The sequence below is a fragment of the Calliopsis andreniformis genome, unplaced genomic scaffold (assembly GCF_051401765.1).
Source record: "Calliopsis andreniformis isolate RMS-2024a unplaced genomic scaffold, iyCalAndr_principal scaffold0022, whole genome shotgun sequence".
Classification (NCBI taxonomy): domain Eukaryota; kingdom Metazoa; phylum Arthropoda; class Insecta; order Hymenoptera; family Andrenidae; genus Calliopsis; species Calliopsis andreniformis.
In genome coordinates this window covers 10,697,497-10,718,223 of record NW_027480432.1, presented here as the reverse complement: position 1 = coordinate 10,718,223, position 20,727 = coordinate 10,697,497, and the positions used below count along the sequence as shown (strand labels likewise).

The 20,727-nt window shown below is 32.4% G+C and overlaps 1 protein-coding gene across 1 annotated transcript in view; it reads left to right on the top strand.

The window, feature by feature from the left end:
- Positions 1 to 19,652, top strand: part of Spz3 (Spaetzle domain-containing protein 3) — a 30,078-nt gene extending 10,426 nt beyond the window's left edge. The window contains exons 3-6 of the mRNA XM_076390851.1: positions 16,927 to 17,051; positions 17,402 to 17,686; positions 18,045 to 18,170; positions 19,460 to 19,652. Coding sequence (XP_076246966.1) covers positions 16,927 to 17,051; positions 17,402 to 17,686; positions 18,045 to 18,170; positions 19,460 to 19,652 — 729 coding nt within the window. The remainder of the gene's footprint in view (positions 1 to 16,926; positions 17,052 to 17,401; positions 17,687 to 18,044; positions 18,171 to 19,459) is intronic.
- The last annotated feature ends 1,075 nt before the right edge of the window (positions 19,653 to 20,727 follow it).

Genomic DNA, 20,727 nt, shown 5'->3' with positions numbered 1-20,727 from the left:
AAAGATCTCCCAACTGAAGTCTCGTACTTAGAAGATCATGAAACGCGTTCGGGAATAGTTCGAAAGGTGATCGAACGCGGCCGTGGATACAAGAACATTCAAAGTTTGTATCACCGCGCGGCATGACATTTCCCCGCAACACCCATGACCCCGAGTATCTTTCCTAGACTCTTGCAAATGTACGATCGACTGGGCGCATGTACCATAATTGCTCTCGCCCAGGTGTTTTGCTCGTGTCCTCTTTTTGCTTCTGTTGTCGTTCGTTTCCCTTGGCGTAGATTTATGCGCGGTAAAAAGAATTCTTCTCACACGATATCACCATTGAGGTCACTCGGTAGACTGGCATTGAAGCGATAATCCCTTGACCTCACTAACCTTTCTACTACTGACAAATTTCCTTGAATTGGCGAACCAGCTTACGACCATGCCTTTGAATCCTTCTCTACATTTATCGTTTTCAGTTCGAGGAAAAGTTTCATTGTGAAATGGTAGGAGTAATTAAAGGATAATAAAAGGAAAGTTTACGTTTGTATAGGAATATCGTTATTATTATTATCCATTAATAAATACCAAAAACTGCTATGTGTATCAATCAAAGAATAAATTAATTAAACATAACTCAACTAAGAACGACAGTATTGGTTAATTACATAGAATAGGACACATCTCACTGATTTTAATCACCTTGACAAATGTTGTGAAAATTAATGTCTTGAATAATTTTCATTTAGAGCATAGGCCTACATACAGGGTGAGTCACATAACTGTATCACCTGAATTTTCTATTAATGTATATGTTGTATGAAGAAATGTTTTCGAGAAGAGCATACCAAAGAGTAACATACTCTCTGTATCAAACAGCTTTCGTTCGGAACATTTTTTCATACCACATATAGTTTAGAAGAAAACTCAGGTGATATAGTTGCGTGACTCACCCTGTATAGTTATCTCTTCACATTAGTTTTCGAGATATACGCAACAAAATCTTATTCCTAGGTATATATTTTATACTATATTTTCTTTTAGGATTTGGGTTAACTTTGGACTTGGCTTAGGTTACATTTCAATTAGGTTTTGGCTAAATTTTAGTTTGGGTTAGGCTAGATCAGGGTTTCTCAACGGGAGTTATATAGCTTTCTAATGGTCAAACACTGAATTTTGAGGACCACGTGAAGAAAAGGAAAGTAGGAACAAGTAAAAAAATGGTAAAAGTGAGAATGAGGGGGATTTGCTACAAATCAAAGAAGGTTGAAATATTCTAGGTTAGATTAGCGATCCTAGAACGACCTCCTGGGGTCACCAGCGACCCCACAAAATTTCAAACGTGTAAATCTATTTAGCATGTACTTCGAAATAACTTAAAAATTTTGTTTATTTTTTTGTAAATAGGAATCAGACCGTGCAACTATCTTTTCTTAACATATTCAGAGAAGAATGGAAAAAGTATTTTTCGAAAATATTATTTTAAATATTAAGATTCTTTTTGGGTCGCCTGCAACTCCACAGTGTTATTTACGTCGAAAAGTGGAAGAGTTGTTCTAGGATTAACAAAGACGTTCAAAGAGTTTAAATAGTCAAAAATATTACGATAATCACCACACTCAAAACCATGCATGTAACTTTTACCCTGAATAACTCAACAATAGAAGGTGATTATTATATTAAATTAGAAAAATGTCAACTGGTAAATCAATAAACACAAAATCAGTATTTTAAAATATTAGATCTAAAGTTTTGTCCAAGAATCTGGACACAGTGTTCATTTGAAAGCCGTTGTGAAAGTTGAAAGTTGTAGATGACAACTGAACGGAAGCATCATTGAGCTCTTCATTCATTGAGGCTCTAGGATGCATATTAAACAGAGTGGATGATTCATAAACGACCAGACGATATGTGGGAGATTATAATCAGCGCGGATGAAGTAGTCGCAAATTGGACAGTTGCAAAAACCTCAAAGATAAAAGAGCAATGTGCATCGTGATGCTTTTGATGAATCAGTGGAGAGAAGTAATCTACCTTTAATGTTATAGAATGAGATCCGAGGAAGATAGTGACAAAAGATGTTCTATTTCAGAACCAGAATTGAAAATACTGGGGCTACATGTGATACTTCTAGTGGCAATTAATACACTGCTATCTCTTTAGCTTATTCTGGTGCCTACAGTATCTCCTCGTTATAGTCTCGTTGTTGCATTCATAGTGATTTGAAATTATTTGGAATGAAAGAATTTTATTTGCATTCGTATTTACTATTTTCGATAACATCAAAGCTGAATTCTAGGAGCATGAATTAACTATGAAACTGAGTTCTACATTATAAATTTGCTAGTGAGCAGTGAGGAAACACTATATATCGAGATTTGGCGCACAGATATACCTAATAATATGGTACAATTTTTGCTTTAATTTAAAAACAATTTACTTTAATCGTTTAGGCGTAATTCAGTTTTTCGGAGAATCTGTCGTCAAACCAAATTTCTGTAAGAATTATGACGTCAGGTTGAACAGAAATACAGACAACACCTTATTATAGATCACATATTTTGGTACAGAGTCTTTCTAACTTCTAATAAAATATACAGCCTCTCATGAGTCAATGCAGAGAAGTATACTGCTTTTACTATTCCATGAGGTCCAAGAAAAACTGCAGTGAATAGGTGCTTGAATTCGGGATAAGTATTAATAATACTAAAGCTACGAGGACTATTTCCAATACCAATAAGAGCACCTTCACCTGTTGAACATATGCTGATCGGATAAGATTCATCGTTTTGATATGCTCCTAATATAATCCTTTAGGTCCTCTTCCTTGGGCGAAAATTTGCTGTCGGGTCAGATCTCAACCCTTTGCACTCAAAAGGCGATTCTCATTCGCCATTCGGTTTCATGCAGCATCTCAAGTGGCAATCGAGAGACGACATCAAACAATTATGTCGCGACATAACGGAAGCTCCATAAATCCCGACCTCCAAGGCATTTGGTGTATTGTTTGCCACTTAGTTCTTAGTCAAGTCTTTGAGTCTTCGCAAAACGTTCACGCTTTTAAATTGTGTCATAGAATAGAAACAGTATTTTTTTATTTCTTTTTTCATTCTTTTCCAACCTCTTTTCCTAATTATCTATACGTCAGGAATCTACAGAATAAAAATTTGAAAGGACTATTGTCCGTTTTTGAAAAGAAGATCATTGGTAGCTAAAGCAACCAACTTGCGGTGTTCTCGCTTCTATGGTTTATGAAAGGTCCCCTTCTCATAAAATGTACACACTACCTGATAATTTTGTTTGTTTGTATTAGATACTACTTGATAAATATATCTTAACCAATTATCTATGCATGATTGCTTAATGACTATTAAGAGTAACCCACTGGTCCTCACTTATTCCCCATTTTTGTTTGGTGTTTATCGTTTTCTCTTTTCAGTGATGTTACCTAACGTTATTTCAGGGCAGTTAACGAGAGTGTCGAATTCCATCATTTCTATCGACGTCATAAGAAGTTTTGTGTCATAATAGAACAAATAGAGCACAATTCGACTTCTTTGAACTCAAACTGAAAACAGGCTAAACAGGGTTTTAACCCTTTTAATGCTAATTAAAATGCTTTTTACCCTTTTAATGCTAATGCTTTTAATTTTAATACAGTAAAAATTTTTGGACATGTACAGTGTGTGAAAACATAATACACAATATTTCTTCGATACAAGCTCATAATATAAATGCGTCAAAAGTTCAGAAAACCGTAAGATCCATTTACCTACCAGAAACTTAAATTTGTTTTCTCAAAGACAAAGGCTATGTAAAGTGAAAAAATAGTCTCCAGAAAACATTAGTATATCATCGAGCTTATGTAGATAATACTGTAGTTCATTTCTCTGAACTGTTAGATTTCACCATAAATATTCAATGTTGTAGGTCAACATTTATTCTTCTGTGCTCTCAGACCTTAATGTGACAACACACCCATGTCAGACAATAAGAATTACTACAACGTAGAAATGTACCGATAACAATCAACAAGTTAACCCTTTCACTGTTCTACTATTTGGAGTAATATACGCTCACAACTTCTATTCTAAAATCTGATGCTTGTCACTGACTTACCAGTTCAAAGAACTTTTCTTCTAATGGCTTCAAGATGTATTCGTTATTAAATTACACTTCAGATTAATTTTCAAGATGCAATTACAATTAATCTGAAATATGCAAGACGAAATATGCAAATATGCAAGACCACGTTCTTTTCACATAATGTAGTCTTCGTTACAATCTGTGTATTGCAGTGCAGGATTTATTTTATTGTTCAATTTATCTAAATATTCTGGAAATATTATTTATTTAAACATTTTAAATTTGCAAACACACAACATACATAACCATTATGAAAATAGAAAATTTGTTGTAAAGGTTACTTATTTTCTGAAATAAGGTATATTCTTTAATAGGAGACAGTTTATTATGGTTTCTATTAATTATTGATCAAGTTAATGATGGAACGTCTTATGAGAATGATCCGATTTTTCTAGTCTGCTAAAAATTAAAGTCGAACAGCAATGTTTACGTGATGGGCAATATAAACTTTATTATCTAGTAGATCATACTCCTTAAACATAAATAAAGTAAAGTCGCTTTATCCATAACTCTTATACTATTTGCAGTAAAACTATTTTATTTGTATTAATAAAATTTGCTAAAATAATGATTGTCGTGATATTTTACAAAGTAAGTCAGACTATCTACAGTACAATTCGTACTATTCAGAAAACAAGACTGTTCAAGTAATTAGATAGTTTAGATAATAGAAATCCACGGATTATTCCTTCCGCTACAATTTATTCGTTCCCATAATAAAAGTTGGTATTTGTATAAATGAATTTCTACTATTTACAACTCTGTATTTGTTCGAAAGGATACTCGAATAACTCTATTCAATTACATTATGCAAACCTCTATGTAAACTTTGAAAAAGTTACTAGAAAATGGAAACTGGATAATAGTAAAAGTGACCAGTTAAAAATGTGTTAATACACATACATAGAATAGATACATATACTGTCTATAAAAACAAAATATAATGTAGGAATGTTACCTACACAAATATATCTAAGACAACACCTTAGTTTGACCTCTTTCTTTGTCTGGTATATATAAGCTGTACTTCATCCCAAAATTATACTAATAATTTTAGAAAGACTCATTCCCAAATGAGTGAAGTAAAGCAATATAAATAATACTTCCAATTTGTATTTTTAGTAGATAACAAGTCCCGTCGCTGAGTCCATAACAAAGTACCGATGTTTAAAACTGAAAACCTGATTTAAATGTCTTTTATCTAACAGGAAATACTTTCCTTCCGCACGATCCACTAGTATCAATAGTTTTATCACGTTTCGGCGATTTGTGTCAAAAAGCATTAAGCAATCATGTTCTCTCTTTAATCCAGGCCTATGCTTCTCCTACTTTCTTTATTACCATATCTCAATGTTATCTAGAACCAAGTATTCTAAGCTGCAAACTTATTATATGCCATTAGATAAGCGAAATGTTTCGTATGCACAATAAGGTCCCAACTTTATTCGCGTAACACCGTAAAGGTCAAAGATAACTTTAGTCCTTGGACTCTAGCAACATTGTATAGTTTCAGGCATGTGCAGGGTCTACAGTAACATCCGTCCGGATTAGAATTCCATTCTACAGTTCATTGTTCATAATCAGGATTAAACGTCGTTTCGAAGATATCGTGTGTAACAATCATGTGTAGTAGTCGAGTATTTAAAATACTAGGACAGGAACGTGTACGTACTCCGTCATAGTGCGTGACCAGTCGCAATACCACATAATGATATGCAAGTTATGATAACACGAATTAACATATTAAGAATTTTTACTTTCTTCTATCGCAAACGTTCCTATCAAAGGAACTTCCACAGGGAAAAGAGGAATTATTATGAATGACGTTAATGTGTTTACACAAATGCGTTAAATCGCTTACATGCATTATGGTTGGCGATGGTTGATAGATAGTTTTAAAGTAGTTGTTTCCGCGCAGTTTTATGAGAAAGTTAATTACACCTGGTTTTATTATTCGAGACTATTTTGTTTCTAAGGGTATGACAAAACTTTTCGATACGTCTGTACAGCTTTTGCCCGCCGTTTACGCATACTCACGTATGTATGCATACAAAGAAACATTGATATAGGCTCTATACATACAAAGAAACATTGACAAGGACAAGAAGAAATGACGATATGGTAACATTGCTATGGCATCATTGCTATGGCATCATACTTCGGAAATTCTTCGGAATTTTGCTAAATTATGAACTTTACATTGCTGCAATTCGGTAACTAAATGGTGAACATGTCCTGTTTCGGTTTTTATTAAATCCTTAGGGTCGTTCTGCATAGTATATTAGTTTTTTAACAAATTTCTAAGAAAATTGTCGGAGATAGAGCTAAAAGTGTTACTTCAACGAAATCTTGGCATAGGTATTACGTGTTACAAGTTGTCACTTTGAAGGCAAATAACTTGAATTTGGGATGATGAAATTCTTCAAAATTTCAACCAAATATAGATGAGACTTATATCATATGTGATTAAAATTACGAGACGTTCCTGAGAAACTGGATTTAGGCAACAACTACCTTAAACCTGAGACCAATTCACAAGGTCATGTCATTAGTTTCGTGAGGAAAGAAAGTCAAGGAGAAATATAGCTGAACTTCCCCCTTCAGATTATGTGGCCCTTGCATCGCCTAGCAACTTTGCAGTCTGAATGAGACTTCTCATAGGTTGTAGTGCAGCACGAACTTGACTTCATGAATATTGTTAGGAAGTGAGACTCGCATCGCGTGGGAATTTACATCTGTTAGACTACTAACGCGTTGATTGCCTCGCTAAATTCATTAAAAATTCTATCAGTTTGGTAATGACTTCAACTTGAAAAAAGAAATGATTTTCAATCGATTTCTTATTCATCCTGAAGTGTTCTCTTTTCTGGAGTTAACTATTGTTATATTTTGTTGTTAACATCATTCATAATTGCATGTGTTAATATTACTCACAATGGTGTAAAAATTCTCGTATTAACCTATAGAGAACTGAAGTAGCCCAAACATGGGCCATTTATCCTTATTATAGTAATAATAGGGAATAATATGTAATTGGAAATTATAATATAGGTAAATAAACATAGTACCTTCTTCAAACCTTCTTGTTTGAAAAAGATTTGAAACTTGCTAGTAATTTCTATTTTAATATCTCCATCGGATACTATACCTTAAACAATTAAATTCATATGAATGACTTATGCATTAAGTGTATATCTAACAAATTTTGGAAAATTTGAATAATATTTTTAGATACTATTACCCTCTTCTCCCACTACCAACTGGATCCGCCACTGTTTCGATATTAATTAATTTAATTAAAGCATTCTGCAATACATGCACTTATTACAGGGGTTTTTTAAAATAATTTAATTAAAGAAATTAACCGCCTAAAGAAATTTGAGAATCACTGATTTAATAGTAGGTACGATTTAAGAGGATAGATCTTAACTAAATTGAGCTTTTAATTGACATGTGCTTCGTGCAAATTATTCCTTTCACTAGCTCCACAACCAGACGCGGACAAAGGGAGAGGAGTTAAGGGAGTCTATAGTCGCTGTCCTCATCCTGTAAGAGGCCTTATTTTTTCGTATACTAAAATAAATTTCAACAAACAGTTAAGACAAAAATTAGTTTTGATTTATTAATGTTTTTTTTTAAGTCGTATTTACTGTGGTGCTTTGAAATTTACTTTGGCCCATAGATTGACAGTAGCTGTTCTTTATAAAATCTTTGGAAAAAGTAGGAAATATTTTAGTATAGTAGCAGATCCTTCCTTCCATTATTGTACAGCCCTGGGTCTCACGAAATCTTAGTTCGACCCTGTGCATAACAGGTTATCGTCTTCAGTCAGATACAAAATGTCAGAACAGCTGCTGAGGGTGTTTCTTGGTCAATTAATACAAGCTTTAAGAGAATCCTTCCGATGAACGCCCATTCACTAACACGTTTGCTTATAATTGGCAATCATCCGATGCTAACAGGACTGAAGTTTCTTTTCTAGATAAAAAACTTTAATGACAGCTAGTTATTTCACATTTTTTGACATTTGCGCGTGTCGAAAATTACTTCGAATGCGCTTCATGTAGGTGCTATAAGTGAAGGAATTCCTGCAATTTAGTATTTTGTAATTCTTAGAGAATTTTTCCAAGCATATGTTAATCAAATTTAGAATTAATGGGATATAGATAAGTGAAAATCATTAAACGTGAATTCAATCAGTATTACTGATTACAAGTAATTGAATGAGTTGAAAAATAGGAATTAAATTAACTAACTACAAATAGGAAATAAATTGAAGAAATAATTCCTGTTGCTTTCATTATTCAATACACTGAAACGACTTTAGTTACTAACAGAGAAATTAAATTCTTAACATTTGGTAATCCTCAATTTACATTGCTTTAATGTTGCCTAATGATTTCTTGTGTCACGGCAACTTGTATGTATGCACAAATCTGTACTTAAAAGAATATAAGAACTATAAAATTCTAAATCGTTTGATTATGAAAATATTGCAGTTAATTTAAAAATTTAAAGCTGTTAATTTAAAGCTGTAGGTTACAATATCATTAAATTTGAAAAATGTATAATATTATTCGAGTATCCCATTTTATTTACTTGCAAAAGATACTTCAATTAACATAAGTAAAGGTGGTTGTAATTTAGTAAAAGTCGTTTATTTCAATATCAGCTATGTTTGTTTATAAAAATACATCATAATATACTTTATATGTTACTGTAATTTTGGATTAAAAGGAAAGAATTATTAAAAATCATTTAGTGCATATAAATACTTGGAAATGAATCTAACAATTATCTATGAAAGGGAATCATTAAACTGTACAAATGTTACAAAAAGTAAATGATTCTTAAATTTTGTTCGTTTTTAAACTAAAGGTTGTTGTAATAAAAGACACTATGATATAGTATCTTTCCTATATCCTATGATACAACACTATGATAATCGGCTAGTTTTAAGCGTAATTTTCACCAGTGGCCTACTGTTTCCGTCAAGAATTAGCAATCAGGCCAGTGTGGCGTTAGCGGCCATCATGGATCTAAAACACGGAGTCTAACCTATACTTTTAAAATTTTATCTAAATAGAAGAGATACTCTCTCTTAAAAGAATTTTTTTATTGCAATTCACTGTCATTGATATTAATAGAACAGAACCAATTTCCTAAGTTGTTACAATATTGGTAAAAATTATAATATTTGATTAATAAGTAATATTTTATAGAAGATTTAAACTACAGAACTATTTCATTATTAAAGAGTATAGAAATACTCTTTTAGTACATATAACAGCAATCGATTTTTTTATCGTGAACATATTTGTACATATATTTTTGTTTTCAGTATTATTCTTCGAAAAATTACTTATTACCATTAACATTATATTGAAATTATCGATTTTTGTCTTCTTTTAATTATTTAATTTGTACTCAGGTACTAGTTGATATTCTTTTCTAATTTATAAACTATATTTGCAACTAACTAAATTAGGTCATTTATCGAATGTGAACAATTGTGGGTTTACGTGTGAGAAGAATTTCCCATTGGCAATGGGAAAATTCTTTTTAGTCGCCTAATTCCTCGGTTGTCGGTCAATGCCTTTGTCAGAGTATTGGGATGATTTCCTAGTCTTTTACTGTGTGATAGGGTTGTTTTCCTTGCAATTAAATGGACCCACTTCACTTAAAGGTCTTTATATAGCTCTTCATTTTTGACGTACTTTCTTTCGACAACGTTGTATCGTATCTGAATTGGATTTCTTAGGACAATCCCATAGCTGGATACCATATGATCAGCTTGGGACTAATCAACTTTGCATATGTATAAGCAGTTTGTTCTTTAACTATAGTGGTGACAAACGGCCAAGTATCCATCTTAGTTTCTTTAATTTGATATCCCTCTGTTGTTCTTTAGTCTGCAGATGTTACTTCCAAGTAAGTGTTCTGTCTAAATACGTACCTACTTATTCTTGGGGATTATTTACATGTCTTGTGAATATAACATGCGTGGATTTGGAAGCATTTATTTTCATTTTCCATTCTTTGGCTCATGTTCCTGTTTCAAATAGCTAATAATAACTGAATAGTAATCTGTACTTAAACAGTTTATCACAAATAACAGTGAAAACCAAAACAATAGATACGAGTTTGCACTCATAGGAATGAATTTGAGTATTATTCATCGGTTCATAACGTACAAACCAATCTCTGAATTTAACTCACGCGAAAGCCTACAATTGACTTGCGTGGACGCGCGGCGTGATTCATTTCTGAGGAGCAATACACTACGTTGGTCATACTCCTCTTGCGTATAGCGTACATAGAAAAGATCCCGAGTGACTCGAGCCACTGAATGACGCCTACTGAATGCTGCCTGCTGAATGGAGACGCGAGTGTGGGACTATGATCATTAACGGAGTTCACTTCCGGTTATAGACCAACACTTCTGCAATTCCCCGAATGTTCTAGACACATTAATTGTCCAGTGATATGACTGTTGTTAGAATAGCGATTTATATAGCGAGTAGCGATTTTAAAATTACTTAATTAAGGGTGTTTATAATGCATAGAATGCAGTGTAAAGTAAACAATAAAAGACAGTAGGTATGCTAGATATTTCAAGTTTATACTTCATAATTATTATAATTTATGAAAAACATACACCACAAGTGTCTAATCATTTTAGAACGTGTAAATTTTAGGAACGGTCACAGTATGCTATTCTCATTTAGATGAGAATATTTATAGAGAATACCAAAGTATTAGCTTCATGGAAAAAAAAGGTTTATAGAAGTATAAGAATGTTTAAGTATTAGATAAACAAGAAAGCTTTTGTTTTTAAAAGTAAAAGGCTGCTTATATTATTACATAATAAAAACTCAGAATTTTATAAAAATTGAATTTGTAAATAATCTTCTTGCTGGAGAAGTGAAGTGAAAAACTTATTTAATGCGAAGTGGAAAATAAAATTATTTTATTTCAGCAGTACAAGCGATCTTGTAACTTTAATTACAGTGGTTTAAAGCATTATTCCTATTTCCAGATCCACTTCTAAAGAGAGCAATGTAAATTTTGTTATAGAATTATAAAATGTAGCATTTTGAAATGTTGCTATATAATAATTTATTACACGTACAAGCAACACAAATTCATGTTATTCAAATAAGTAAACTAAAATCAAAATTATAGCTCCTGATTTTCATCAAATTGAGAGGCTTTTCAAAATTTTTTAATCTATTCTCTGTCTGAAGAAATTTAGTCCTGCCAAAACCTGGAATGTCCACAAAATATAATAGAAAAATATGTTTGAAGTAGGCAAACAAGTTGACAATATTAGTTTTTTTATTTTTAGAAACACTTTGCAAACATAAGAGCAACAAGTTAATAAAGGAATACATACTTTTTAACCTCTTTCTGTTTTATGATATTTGTTAAACTAGTTTTCTTTGCAATATCTCTCAATTAGTGAAATAAACATTGTACTATGCGATTTAAATAAGTTGTAAAATGTAAAGGAAGAATCATAATGAATTGATATCTATTTTACATTGCTGTGCTACGAGTCGTCACGTGCCCATGCTGCGTGTCTGGAATCTGTTAAACTAATGAGATTAAAATGTCCATGGTAATCAGCAATTAGTGATTCGCTTAATAAGTTATAAATAGGAGTCAGGCTTGAACCTTATCGAAATGATCTATTTCATAAATTATCATTAAAATAACATATTATCTTATTTGACTTGATATTATTTTAAATAATCAGGTAATAGTTTATTTGAAGAGATAAATAACGTTTCTTAGATTATTTCGTTATTTGATACTCAAATAAAATAAGTTTTTGTTTAAGTATTAAATATTTATTGAAATAATATTTTAAACACTCAATATAGACGTTTTTTTAATGAACTATTTGAAGCAAGAACAATTTTGAGAACAAATCTAGTTCTAGTGTAAAAATTTTCTGATATTAGGTTCTTTGTTATTCTATTTAAATGTATAAAGAAGTTAAAACAGTATTTAACTTTTATCATTAAATAAATTTATTTAAACTTACATACTACACCCATTCGAATTGTAAAATACTCACCAAATTATGGTTTTTTCTCTAAAACAAAAGAATTTATAGTAAGTATTCCATTTCCTAAAAATAGGTGTTTTTTATTGATAGATGAATCTTTCTTCACTTCAGAAATGAATTTTTTTAGAAAACAGTTTTGGAGATAAAGTAAATAATACAAAGAATGAACAAATCTGTTTAACTTCGAAATATTTTTAATTTGTTAATTTCTTAAACCAAAGGGTTCCACGTAGATATAATTTTTCCAAAAAAATATCGCAGATTGACTATTCGACTATCTAAATTAGAATCTCCTGTGATGATTTTTTAAATACGACCAAAGTATTTCTGAACACCCTTTATATCCTGATTATCCTCCTTCAATCCAAGTATTATTCACGAGACTAGTCTTCCTACAAAAGAGTTGTTTCCTCATTGGGAACGTCCTTGCGGTCGGTCGTGGGTGTCCCGACTATGTTGCTAAAGCACCTTTTGCCTCTCAGCTCTGTACCTGCCTTATCACGCTTTTTCACAGACGACGACAGCATCTAGCACGAGGACGCGTAGGCCAGGTTTGCCTATACAATTTGTGAAATAAATACGCATCGAGCTCTTATCGTTCGCGGATTGCGTGGGTGTAAGTGAACCCTTGTCAGAGGTGTAGCGTCCCATCGCCGCGTTGGCACGAGTTGTATGCGTACACGCTCGTTCTTTGGCACGAACGTTGAATCGATATAAACGAGGACAGTTTGCCTGCTTCGCATGTACAATGCAAATACAACGTTCGAAATGGTCACGTATGCCTTGGATACTGACGAAACGTTGCTTACTCGATATCGATTCCTCATTCGCACCAAGGACCATTTTATCGAAGATCTTTCGCTCTTTGTGTCGCATTTCCACCGTCCCGCGATTTTCCGCCAAGATACCCTGAATTTGTTGCTCGTTTATCCGTGAATCTCTAAGGACCCTTTTTGTGCCACCTACGATCAACGATATTTTGAATTATTTCAGCCTATGGTGACGTTCATGCTGTTGTATTTTGTATGCTTGAGGTTAGATTACGTCGACATTCTTGTACCCACACGGTGATTTCAACCCCTTTCAAATGTTTCTTTAAACTTGTAAACTACGATGAAGAACAGTGATATCGTTTTTTGAACTTTATTTAAATATATATTTAATTACAAATATATTTCATAATTGTATTGAAAATATACTTCATTAACATTGATGAACTTCAAACATGGGCTAAGAGGTAAATTCTAAGAGGTGAATCTAAATGTCAAAATATTATAAGACGAAATTGCGTTTGGTGCTTCATTTTAAAGTTATTAATTGGTGGCAAAATGTTTAAAATTCGCGTAAAGTGTCTCTGACTTGGAAATTATTCTACTGTCAGTGTATATTAGTCAGGTCAGACACAGCGAAGTCATTAGAATAAACCCAAGTCAGAGACACTTTATGCGAATTTTAAACATTTTGCCATCAATTAATAACTTTGAAATGAAGCAAAGTCAATAAAATTCATGTAAAATTAAACGCAGCGACGATTGTTCAGTAAAACAAGTCCCAAGTCAGACACATTTCACCCATACATATTTTAAACGTTTTCTTAACAATTAATAACTTTAACATGAAATCTGAAACGCAATATAGCATTTAGGATTACCTAAATCATCAAAATATCATCATATCATATCATAAAAAATCATCAAATATCCTGCGTATTATCAAAGTTAATGTTTTAAATAATTTTCAGTTACACATACGATTTTGAAAAAATTAAAAAAAATTAAGTATAAGATTTTTTCATACGGAATTTTATTTCTGAGAAAATTGACTTTGAAGTTCAATTAACTATCGATCGTGTCCCACAAGTCTCATGGTAAAGTATTATCTCTAAGGTATTTCGTAAGACATTTTACGAGACATAAACAGTAAGCAAGAAAAAAGGTACTGTTCGTGTCTTAGAAGTCTCGTGGAAGCCATTACTTCTAAGGCGTTCCGCGAGACATCTTTGAGAAACACACGATTTCGAAGTTGTATTCAATTATTTGTATACTGTTTGTGTCTCGAAATATACAGGATGGGTTAGAAGCAACGCATTCCACAAGACTTGTAAACAGCAATCAATCAAACTTCAAAATCGATTTTCTCAAAAACGTTGGATGAAAAAGTGTTATACCAATTCTTTTTCTTACTTTTTTCAAAATTATCTCCAACCCAGTTGTAGTACGATTTCTGTCCCATTCTGTATACCTACCACCATGTATTTTATATTATGTATTCTTTCACTGATTGAGTTCAGTTTGGCATAAGTTTGGATCAGATTTAGGGTAGTTTAATTTGAAGGTTTAGTTTAAAGTAATATTAAGTTCTATTATTTGGGATCGTAATTTAAAGTTAGGTATGTGCAAACATAGTTAAGAAGGCTCTAAAGATCGGCATGTTACTAATAATGGATTTGTCATGTCAGCGAGCATTCAAGTAAACATTTATTAAGCTGTTTCCAAACAGAATTTCTGAATCTTTGCGTGGTATAACCTGTTACATATTTAGCTTATATAGTTTCGGAGATATGTCCCATGAGATTAATTACAGTCTTGTAACCCAGACCACCTCCTTAAGGAACAATATTTGCATTGTTTAGTAACGTAACATCGGGTTGCTTGCTTGCTCCCAATATTCTCATGTTTGTAAATTATCGCTCAGCAAGCCCTCCATGGCTAGATGACTATGAGTCGTTAGGATATTTTGAGAGTCTTCATTAATTTGAAGTCCCTATTATAAATCCATTGGAAGCGAAACAGTGTCAAGCAATTTTGTTTCCGTACAAAAATATAAGGTCAAAAGGTCTAAAGAGAGTTTAAAAGGTTAAACCCTTTTAACCAAAGTATACGATAATTTTATAAATGGAACTGAGAGATGTCTAGACTAAGAGTGCCGATTACTGTGTATTGACCGATTACTGTACCCCTACTTTGTTTTCACATGTAGCAGGATGTAGCACTATTAAACTACAAATATTTATATTTTTTAAATCAAATAAAATATTTTCATAGAATAAAATAAATCTTGTGGTATGTGAAAATGGAAAGGAGGCACAGTAATCGGTCAGCACACAATAATTGGTACCCTTACCCGATTCATATATTACACAAAATGAGAAGATATTAGAATAGATCAGTGCTACCAGTATCAAATAAAATATCTAATATGGAAGTTAATAAAACTCCTACTACTAGGGTGTTCGACAACTGTTATCAGACATTTTAAGGAGTAATTCTGTTACTAATTCTATGTCCCAAAATGGGACAAAAATTTAAAATAACAAAATTGCGTTTGAACTTCCTGTTCCTAAATCATTTAACACTAGAACTACCAAACAAGTCAAAATGACCCGTACAGCTATTTTTAATGTACGATTTATTCTAAAAAGACTTTAGGTTTATTCTCAACTAATAACGAATAAAATTGAAACGTCTATATATTTTTACATGAATTCTATTTTCTCCAATTATGCATCATTTGTAGTCCTACAATTTTGAAACAAATGCATACATTTACTGTCGGCAGTTCTGGTGTTAAAGTACTCGCAATGCTACTGACCTGAAGTATTCTACCGGACATTCTATTGCAAGCACATTTTAACAAAATTAGGCTTACTTAGCAGCGGCAGTGCCGTAGCGACCTAGAATAATCCACTTAGCCAATAATGCTGCATGTTATCAGTTCCACTACGAAATAAGTAAGTCTTTCCGGGTGCCTGCGATACTGCTGTCACTGAGTCTGACCTGGTTAACACACATAACTAGTAGAATAGGTCTTGGCGTCAGATGCATCTTACATCTCACGACTCCATCTAGTTTTTCCAAGAGTTAATAAAACCATAAATGCAGTTCTTTACCCTCGATTTTCGTACTTATTATTTTGACATCTAGAAGCATTTCATAAATTTTTTTTCAGCTGTAACCGAACACTCTTTACATTTTAAATGCACAATAGATAGATGATGTTCTTTCTATAATTAGGCAATCAGATACTTTTGTGACCAACTGTAAATTCAGAGTCCTTCGTGAAAAGTAAATATATAACATTACTCGCTCTTGACGTTGCTCTTTTGTTTTTTATGATATTACGTATAATAGTATAAAAAGAGGTAATAGTATAAAAGAAATTATGTATAATGTCCCTATGACTTTTAACTCATTAGTTCCCATAGGCAGGTATAGGTACTGTTCTTTACTTGGTATATCACACAATCAAATTAAAAATTAAAAGTTTACAAAATTTGATGTACATTAGTATATTAGGACAATTTGATATTTGTTATAATATTTTAGCTCATAAAGCAGACGATAGGACCTCTAGTTTTCAGTTGGACCACTTTTTTTAACACTAGAACTACCGTGATTAATATATGTCCATTTTTAATAATGTGCTACAATTACAAACGTCTAAAAAGGTATGCAAGTTTTATAAATAACGTTTATTCACATGTTTTCTTTGTATTATTCAACATTAACTGAGAAAAAAATTAAGTTTGTAAAGGATAAAATGTGTTTAAGGAATAATTATGCACATCATTTTGATGGATTTGGTAGTTCTATTGTCAATTGTGGTAATTGGAAGGTAAAAAAAATTAAGACTTGACTTTTTTATGCGAAATAGTTATATATGTAAAAAAGATATGTTAAGTTTGTATGTAATAATATTTGAAATATATTCTTCTAATGTTACAGATTCTTTGGACTGCGCTTTCTGTTGCTCTGGGTGCAGAATTAAGGGGAGATTTGGTACGTGGTGTACCATGCATTAAAAAATATCATCAGCTGTTTTGTCCAACTGCCGGAAACACATACCCAATGTAATAGTTGTAACACCAGTATAATAATATACTATATAATTTTCTTCATTTCTTATCGTGCTTAAACAAATCATTCAACACTCAACTACTGCATATGAAATTCATTTAACGTATACTCTATGCAAATCTTTTAAATCATTCATGCTGTTTATGCCATTACAAAGCAGAGTTAGAATACCATAATATTTATAACACTGTTGTCGTTCTGAAATAACTTACGTTTGCTAATGTTTTATAATGTGTTAGAATTTGAGTAGAAAAGAGGAAACCAAGTTTAACATTTCTTTGCTTTAATATTCGATTAACATACTCCGATGAGGAGTAAAATCGACGAAATGAAATGGTTTCAGAGAACGGATAGAACGTTTCATTGATGAAAATAAGGCGTTAATGAAGAGAATGTACGGCGATTTTGAGATGACATCAACACCTAGAGAACCAGGCCATCGAACGCGTAGGAGAAGAAAAAGTAGAGAAGCTTCGAAAGACGACATCCCTGATGGTAGACCAAGTTTTCCAGACGATTTGGAACCCATAATCGAGCCTGATGGTGATTCCTTCTTTGCGAATATCAGAAGAACCAGAAATCCAAGACAATCTCCTGGAAAGAATCGAAATAATAATGACAGTGGGAGGTACATAATTACAATATTGAATTTAACATTTAACACATTCGAAACAAAAGATTTCCTGTAAGAGAATCTTCAGAAGCCAAAATTTTTGTTTTGTTTTATATTTTATATACATAGAGTGTTACTCGTCTTTTTGGCTAGGTACTGCATTAGGCTATGGTTACAGTGGATGTGTTTTCTGACGAATATGTCTGAACTTATCTTGTTCGAATATATTTGCCAATGGAATATCTGTTGATAGATTAAATTATTTATTACACTACTTTACGATGCCTTGTTATACGAAATTACTTGTATCAAACTTTTAAAACGTCTGTTGCTGGTCACAGTGCAATGTTTAAAAAGTGTTAATGTCTTTCAGAGTTGATGCATGCGAGTCTAAAGTGGAAATCGTGACACCTTATTGGGCTAGCAATAGCGCTGGTAAAATTCGTGCCATCGTAAATACACAACATTTTGAGCAGGCCATTCACCAGGAAGTTTGCTCGTAAGTATACCCTAAGATACAGTAATACCTCTTTAATTGAAACATCGCTTCTGCTTTTGTCCTGAAATTTATGAGTTTTCACCTACCAGGACTATTTTATGAATAGTGACCCTGAACTATGTCGTCGAGGCGTCTTGTCAACAGGTTCCCCTAACTCAGTTAATGCACAATCACTTGAAACTATTCTTCTACTTTATATGATCCCTGAATTTGAAAATTCGAACTCAAGTAGCTAGTGCGAAAACTTGTCTTTGGTAGGAACGAGTTTTCTATACCCCTTGAGTCAAGTAGTAAGCTTATATCGAGACAACACTGTATCGACTCCTGTGCTTTACATTGGTCCCAAATTGATCATATTCAATTACATTAGGAAGATAAAAGGAGGTTACGAAAGTTGGATCAATAAAATATTTCATTCCTAGGTTGGTAATCAAATATTTTTAATATTTGAGAGATAGTAGAACAAATCTACATCTCAGAGGCAGACTAGCCCATTCCTTTTTTGCAAAATTAAGCTTTTTACAGAACCTTATTCCTTCCTCTTTAATTTATTAGAATAATAGAAATTTAGTTAAATTACGTTATAAGTGAAGGAAATTTAATAGTACATTAACTATGTTAAGAAGTAGGTAATCACATTTGTTTTTGGGCTTTATAATTATATTTATAACTTATAACTTATAATTTATATTTTTTATATTTATATTTTTCAATATATAGTACAAAAAGTTAAATAGGTAGTTTTTTTATAACTGTAGCAATAATTTAATCAAAGCAACAAGTTTTCTAGAGTACATCTTCGGTTTCATAAGTTAGACCATTGGATTAAAGTCTAAAAACGATTTGAAAACAAGTTTACAAAATTATTACGTAGATGTCAACTTATAACTTCTAACTTATAATTTATATTTTTTATATTTATATTTTACAAGATACAGTACAAACAGTTAAATAGGTAGTTTTTTTTTATAACTGTAGCAATAATTTAATCAAAGCAACAAGTTTTCTAGAGTACACCTTCGGTTTCATAAGTTAGACCACTGGATGAAAGTCTAAAAACGATTAAGTTTCTTTGAAAACAAGTTAACAAAATTATTATCTAGATGTCAACATACCTAATTTGCAAAATACATGACAGTCCAACCTAGGCGCCAGTCCAAACTCGGCAACCTTCTTTTTTTATTACTGGATCGCCCTGTAGACATATATTTGATCATTATTCCAAGAGAAAACTACCGAAAAGAAGTGGATGCATAATTATAAGAGCAAGGAAATGTGCACTGTTTCAGGAAAACGCAGACACATCGTTGTACAGGGGACTGCGGCTGCGAGCAGAAGTACAAGTGGCACAGACTGCTCGCATACGACCCTGACAACGACTGCAAGGGTATCTTTATGGACTGGTTCCTCTTTCCTTCGTGTTGCGTTTGTAGATGCGACCGGATCGCCAACAAATTTTCCTCAACGAATAGTCGTAATTGAAACGATTTCTCGAGAGCAGTTTCCTAAGGTTTTACGGTTGCATCGGGGATTCAATCGCAGTCACGAAAGGAACTGCAGTACACCGCGTGAATCGGAACTTCCGTCCTGTCGCAGAGTCACAGGTCCGTGTTTCCATTTGCGTACACGTGATTCACCTAAATGGGAATCGAATTCGCGTGTTGTTACCATTACTGTCGGACTGTGGAGTCCATTGAAGCAACGAGATTTTAATACAGTATACTTTTGTCAATTTTTTATTTCTATTTCTTCCTTTTAGTTGATAGGAGGTATGATGTAAGATCGTGTTGACGAAGCTATAGTTATTTATAAATATACTTTTACAAAATATTAAAGGAATAGTATCTACAGTAGGATTATCTTCATTGTAAAGTAGCATTGTGTTAAATACGTATATACAGATATCTATGTTAAGGAGAAGTTATAATATAAAATTATTAATTTAAGATTATTTTTTCTATGTTAATGATTAAATAGAAAATAAAGATGAAATATCTAAATGTTGTGTTTATAGAGCTAAGGTTAAAATTATTATAATAATGTAAGCGTCGAATGTCATTTCATATGTAATATTCAAATATGTTCTTAGGGTGCATCCACAGTATCTCTTTCTTTGCTCTTTTTTCAGAAATAGAGTTTTACTTGTTATCACAATTATAGATTGTATTGAACTCAAATTTGACTTATTGATTTAGTTATACTAAAAATTGATGACAAAATACAAACTTCAAGTAGTAGATATACCTTACTGTTGCAACTGCTTTAAATAAACAAAGAAGAAAAGGAAAACACAATAGACAAGAAAGTGTAGAAAAGTAAAAGTATTTAATGACTAATAAGGAATTTAAAATAACGTTTCGATTTTATTATAGTAAGACATTGGATGATTCGAATATAGAAAACAGGAAAAACTCGTTTCACAGCATCTTCAATGTACTTCATTACTCTACAGTTAAAACAATGAATTTTAAGTGAAAAGAGCGCGCAACCTTCGCATTTCGTCCTCCGCACTTACTCGTTGCCATTTTTCTCGTTCCCTGTTAATTTAAGCAAACGA